The sequence below is a fragment of the Hirundo rustica genome, chromosome 15 (genome assembly GCF_015227805.2).
Source record: "Hirundo rustica isolate bHirRus1 chromosome 15, bHirRus1.pri.v3, whole genome shotgun sequence".
In the NCBI taxonomy this organism is placed as follows: domain Eukaryota; kingdom Metazoa; phylum Chordata; class Aves; order Passeriformes; family Hirundinidae; genus Hirundo; species Hirundo rustica.
Window position 1 is genome coordinate 13741205 of NC_053464.1, and position 6416 is coordinate 13747620.

The 6416-nt window shown below is 59.9% G+C and overlaps 1 protein-coding gene across 1 annotated transcript; it reads right to left on the minus strand.

Annotated features, from left to right (window-relative positions):
- Nucleotides 1-279: 279 nt before the first annotated feature.
- On the minus strand, nt 280-3291 carry TNFRSF13B (TNF receptor superfamily member 13B). Its single transcript, XM_040079505.1, has 5 exons — nt 3156-3291; nt 2194-2310; nt 2005-2031; nt 1501-1701; nt 280-554 (listed from the first exon to the last, which is right to left on the minus strand). Exons 1-5 carry the CDS (start codon nt 3289-3291, stop codon nt 280-282), a joined length of 756 nt encoding a protein of 251 aa, XP_039935439.1.
- Nucleotides 3292-6416: the final 3125 nt, after the last annotated feature.

Here is a 6416-nt window from a genome sequence, read left to right on the forward strand (position 1 = left end):
ATGCACCGAGGTCAAGCTGGAGGGTGAAGTCAGATGCTGCTACATGGGAAGCAACTTCTTTCACTGGGAGTGCCCAAGAACAACGGGAATTTAGTTTCCTGGGTGGAAGCAAACAGCTCCGTGCAACCTCCAGCTCTGTCTGTATCCTGCAGCCCTTGGCACAGCCCGGGCTGGGTGGGGATTGTTCCAGTCACTGGCAGCAGAGGGTGAAGCAGCTTTGATTTGGGCGCAGAGGGAGCATCCCTCCGTTCTGATCCCGTGCTGGCACATCCACTGAGCTCACACCACGGGTGCCTTCTCTTGGGAAGGAGAACAGATGATTTTGAAGTGGCCGTCGTCCTGGCTGGGAACGGCCCCGGCGCTTCCCGTGCTGCAGATCCCGGAGAAGGAGGGAGCAGCCCTTTCCCCAGGGTGGCAGGAGCTGCCGGGGCAGGATTTGGTCTCTTGTACAGCAGAGCCATGTCCAGGGAAGCAGAAGCCACAGGTTTCCACTGGTTCTGGGATTCTGATGCTGGTGAATCCATCACCAACGCTGCCAGCCTCCACCAGCCGATCTGCAAATAGACTCGGAGTCAGCTGAGGGGGTTTAGGAGCAGCTTTGACCTGAGGATGCCCTGAAGCACTGCACTAGAGCCCGTGAAAAGCTGTCCTGGAACTGGAGAGGACACCCAGCTCCCAGCATGGATTCACTGCATCACTTAAAACCACCCAGAAAATCTCTCCAAACCTGGTGGCTTATCTTAAAAATGACCCTTTGATCCCTGTGTCCTTCAGCAAACAGACAGGAACGGCTTGAGGGACAGTCCTTGGAGTGACTCCAGGTGTCACATTGGCTCATGGGCACTTCCTGTGTGATTTTTAACGTTCGTGGCTCTGAGGTGGATGTGTGTAAACGTGGATGTGTGTGATGTGAGTGCAGAAACAGGTAAGTAGGCAATTCTTCTTTGGAAAGGCAGGAGAGAAGAAAAGAAGGAAGAATAAAAACACCTTTTCCATGTTGAATTGTTCCACGTTATCCTTTCTCCTTTTCTCCCTAACACAAGGACTTGTGAAGCCCCTCTGGCTGCGGAACTAAACCTGGGTTTTTCTGGGATAGGTGCTTGTTTTGGGTTGGCTTTTCTCCCCTGTCTTGGTTTTGAAAGACAGTTGTCTGCCAAGGAAAGCTAGAGCCTCTCTTGGAATGGAGAATGTAAACCCCCTTCTCTCCAAGACATCCCCTCAGCCTCTGCATGGGGTCTGGAGAGGTCCTGGCTGTGGAGCAGCTCCAAGAGGGAATCTTGGAGGGGATCTGTGCCCGGGGCTTTGCAGGGAGAGACTGAGGGGTCACAGGGGCCCAGTCCCGCTCCCCTTCCAGGCTCACCCTCTTTGTCTTTGCTGTTTCTCGCCACCCTGTCAGGAGCTGGCTCTGCTTTCTGCCTCTCCAGCAGCTCCTGGCAGCCCGAGCCTGCCCCCCACAGCCCCCCACCCTCTCCCAGTGCCCCCAGCGCCGCCAGCACCCACCTTTGGCAGGGTCCTCCTTGCAGTGGCAGGTGCCGGCGCTGGCCTGGCAGGAGACCCCCTCTCCCTTCCTGCGCAGGTGAGTCCAGCCCAGGAGCAGGGAGCAGATGAGGGTGCAGAGGCAGAGCCCCAGCAGCAGGTACAGCACCAGCCACGGGTCCTGCTCGGCGCACGCCTTCTGCTCCAGCACGGCGGCGGGCGTGGCTGTGGGGCAGAGACACGGGGGAGCTCAGGCACCTCCGCGGCGGCTTTCGGGTAGGGAAAGGGCTGATGGAGCCCGTGCCCTCCGCTGGGAAAGGATCTGAGAGCAGCTCTGGATCCCCTCTGTTCGCCGGCACTCCTCTTCCACGGTGAGGGAGAGGAGATCCCTCCCCACACCCCATTCACGCCCTCCCCCATCTCCAGGGATCGCTTCAAGCCCACTGTAGGACTTGGAGGTCTTGGAGATCGGCCCCCTCCTCCTCCTGTCCCCGAGGGCCGGGGGCAGCTCAGCCGGGTGGGATCCACAACCCAATTCCAGCCCGGCTGGAGGAGCTGCCCAGCCTGTGAAACACCAGCCCAGGATGGGGAAAAGCCACTGCAGGATGGAGAAAAATGGGAAAGAGATGCCCCGGCTGCTTTTGCCCAGCCCCCAGAAGCGCAGTCCCAACCCCTGGGACAAAGTGGGGCACTTTGGGTTCCCCTTCCCCGACTCACGCTCGCAGGACGGGGCGCATTCCTTGGGGTGCTGCCCGCACACCGCGCTGCACTTGATGCAGTTCTTCACGAGATCGTCGTAGTAGAACCCGGGTTTCTTGTTGCAGTCCATGGACTCTGCGGGAGGAGAGGGAGACGATCACGGTGTCCTCAGGCCCGGATTCATGAGAGGATGAGCCCAGCTCACGGCGCTGGCAGGCACAGGGTGGGACCTGCCCACTGCCCGAGGCGCTGGCAACCTCTGCAGGGCTGGCAGGGGGACAGATCCACGGGGTTTGGGGTGGTGTTTGGCTGGAGAGCCGGGGAGAGGCATCTGCTCGGGGAGGGGATGAGCCAGAGGCAGCCATGCTCACCTGGGAGCTCCTGGCTGCCGCTCTCAGAGCTGCTGCTGCTGCCCTGGGGCTGGCACGGCTTTTTGGGACGCACCAAAACCTGCCTCAGCACCGGCTCGGGATGCCAGGAATGGCATCTCCTGTCCTCAGCCAGGAGTTGTTCCCTTGTGGCTACTGAATGAACCCTGGGACGGGGTGAAGCCGCCTCAGCCTACGGCTCAAGGAAAGGCGCTGGCACGGGGTTGGGGGCACGAAGTTTCTGTCTCCTTTTTCCACCTCCCCAGGCGTTTTCAGGACACCTCAGGGCCTGTCCCAGGTCAGGGGTTTGTCATTATCCGTATCCACTGAACCTGGTGGCTCCCCAGCCCTGCCTTGGGAGGGTGGGGTGGCCCCAGGAGGGGACAGGGGTGCTGTGACCCCGGCAGGGAGCAGTGCAGCGCTGCAGGTCCCGGTCTCGCTCCTGAGCTGTTGCCAGCCCCAGCCCATCCGTGGGAAGCTGTCACGTCCCCCCGTGGTTTTGGCTCGAAGCTCTGCAAAGCTGAGCGGGCTCAGAGCCTGTCCCGGGGTCTGATCCTCCCTCCCAGCTTTGCCCCATCCCCGATGGACAGGCAGGGACAGCGCAGCACTCACCACACACAGCATCACACCTGGCCAGGGAGCGCCGGCACGCCAGGCTGCAGGGGATGCACTGGGAAACCAGGGTGTCCCAGTACTCCCGGTCAGTGCAGTTCCTCATGGCATCCTGCCCCACGCGTGTCCCATCCATGGCTGCAGGACAGACACACGCGTGGGTACGGGGTGGTCACGCGGGGCAGGGAGATCCCGGCCGCCCCTCTGCCCTCCCTGCTCCCAGGCTTGAGCAAGAGCACACAGTCAAATCTGCATTTCAGACTCTGTGTGTGTGTCCTGTGCCAGCCCCAGGGGACGCACAGAGAACCAGCCCCGGCTTCGAGGGGGCCCCGTGCTGTGTCTGGGGGTCCCTGCACCTGCCAGTGGGAGCCCAGGCTCTGGGGGCTGTTCCTGTCTGAAAATACCAGAAACACGAGCTGGTGTGTCATTGCTGCCCTTTCTCTTGGGTGCTCTGGTGTCATAGTGAAACCCAGGCCGATGTGTAAGACGTGTCAGAGCAGAAGGAGGAAAAATCTCCCCAGGAGACTGGGCACCGGTTTAACCAGTGCCGGCTGGAGGTGGATGTGCTCTTGTCCCTGTCACGGGCTGCTTGTCCCCTCCCCGTGCCCTCGTGCACTGGGTGTGATGCCACCGGCACAGGAGCAGTTCTCAGCAGCCTGAAAAATCTGCCCCAAAGCTTCATTCGGAAGAATTAGCTGGCTGATAAAAGCTCCTGCGTTGTGCCACGCGCGGGGTCTGCAGCCAGCGCCATGGAGCTGCTGCAGAAGCTCTGACCCAACACGAGGGTGGCCGTGGTGGAAATGTGTGCTTTACAGCCTGAGAGGGCTCCGCGGAGCCACATCCCTCCCCGGAGCCGCATCCCTCCCCGGAGCCGCATCGCTCCCCGGAGCCGCATCGCTCCCCGGAGCCGCATCCCTCCCCGGAGCCGCATCGCTCCCCGGAGCCGCATCGCTCCCCGGAGCCGTGCCTGGAGCCGCATCCCTCCCCGGAGCCGCATCCCTCCCCGGAGCCGTGCCTGGAGCCGCAGCTGTTTCCTGCACGGCTGGGAGATGCTGGTGCTGACAGAGCCCAAAGGTTTGAAACTTCCCCGAAGCCACAGTGCTGGTCTCTGCGTGCCCGAAGGCTGAGCTGCTGCTCTGGCAGAGCCAAACCTTTGATTTCTACACAGAAAATCCCCTGTGCTCTGCCAGGATTTCTCCTCTATCCCTAGGACCCGGGAGCGTGCAGAGGTTTGGGAGCTTTGCACGTCCGTCCTGCCACTGCCGACCCAGCACCTTCCTGCAGAGGGGCTGGGGATGTTCCACATGTGCCTGGGGCAAATTCCCTCCCATTTCCAGGGAAAAAATCCTCTCTGCACTGAGATGCCGGCCTGACACTCCCAGTTGTTCAATTAACATTGCTGTAAAATTAAATAATGACTTTCTGTCGAGCTGACATCCCCAGGTGGAGCCAGGCTCAGGCCATCGCAATCCTCGGATGCTCTTGGAAGAAATTTTGTACCTGGAGAAATCCCCCAGGAGTGGCAGGAAACCCTTTGGGGGGTTCCTGCAAGCCCTGGGGATGGCAGGGAGCTGAGCCACCCTTGGCTTAGGGGGGTTTCCCTTGGGAAAATTGATGGGAAACGGATCTGGGGCTGTGTTAAAGCTGAGGAGCTGCAGGCTGGGAATCTCCCTCCCAGATGCTGCGAGGACACGTCCAAGGAGATGTTGGGTCTCATCTAGGACAGAACTTCCCCTCCCTGGGAAGTCCCAAGGTACATGTGGTGCTCCCAGCATGGATTTCTCAGCCGTGGATTTTCCAGCCGAGCCAGGTGAGATTTCCTCTGCCTCTCAACCACCAGGATCCTCTGAATTCCCCCACAGAGCCCTCAGGCCAAGCTTTAAGCAACCACAGGACAAGGGGGAATGGCTTTAAGCTGAAGGAGGGTAGATTTAGATCAGTTATCAGGAAAAAATGCATCCCTGTGAGGATGGTGAAGCCCTGGCTTAGATTCCCAGAGCAGCTGTGGCTGCCCCTGGATCCCTGGAAGTGTCCAAGGCCGGGTTGGACGGGGCTTGGAGCAGCCTGGGACAGTGGAAGGTGTCCCTGCCCATGGCAGGGGGTTGGAGCTGGATGAGAATTCAGCTCCCTACCAGCTCACACCATTCTGTGATTCCCTCTCCAGCCCCAGTGCGCTGCCCACCCTCAGCTCTGAGCAGACCCTCGGCTCCCTGCGGGCACTGGGAGCAGAACCAGCCCCAAACCCTGGCACAGACACAGCCCTCGCCCCCAGCCCTGCAGCCCCTCCCCGGGGGAACTCACGCCTGACTCTCCAGCGCTGTCTACTCGCCCCAGGCTCCTGCCATGGCCCCACGAGCTGCAGCCCTGAGCCCCTGCACGGCTCAGGGGTTTATTATTAGAGAGATTTGATTAATGCCTGCGCTCTGCGTTTCCTGGGGCTTCCCCTCGTCCCTTCCATGCAAATTGGCTGCACACTCAGCGCCCTGCATTGGCTCGTGGGGTCCCTGGGCTGCTGGGGACAGGGTGGGGGGACGCTGTGTCACCAGGACCAGGGACAGGTGTCCTGGGCCAGGTGGCCACATTTCAGAGGGCCTTGGTGGAGTGGGAGCTCTGCAGCACCCGCTCTTGGACCACAGGACTGCGGCAGAATCCCAGAATTAAAAAGGTTGGGAAAACCCTCTAAGATCATGGAGTCCAACCATCCCCCAGCACTGCCACGTTCACGGATGAACCACATCCCGAGTGCCACAATTAAACACCTTTTAAATCCCTCCAGGGCTGGTGATTCCACCACTGCCCTGGGCAGCCTGTGCCTGGGGGATGTTTCCTTCAGAGAAAGGTGTTTCATTCTGTGTGAGGCAATTGCCAGGAGCAAGCATCGCTGGGAGCTTCCATCCTTTCCATGTCCTCAGGATGGTCAGCACAAGCCTCTGTCCTGTCTCCTAACTCACAGAACATCTCTGGAGCCCAATGAGGTGCCTTAAACATTGACTGTCTCTGGTGATCCACGTCCAGGAGGCAGGAGGGCTGTGCTGTGTCCTGCATGGGCAACGGAGTCCCAGCTGGGCTCGGGGCACAAAGCATTAATAACACGTGAATAACACATGAACAGCACATTAATAACACATTAATAGCACATTAATAACACATGAACAGCACATCAATAACACAGCTTGCTCTCACAGAGGGAAAGAGCCACCTCTGCACTCCCGAGGTTTGTCCCTGTTTCCCGGCACGGCTTTGGCAGCGGTGCCAGGAAGA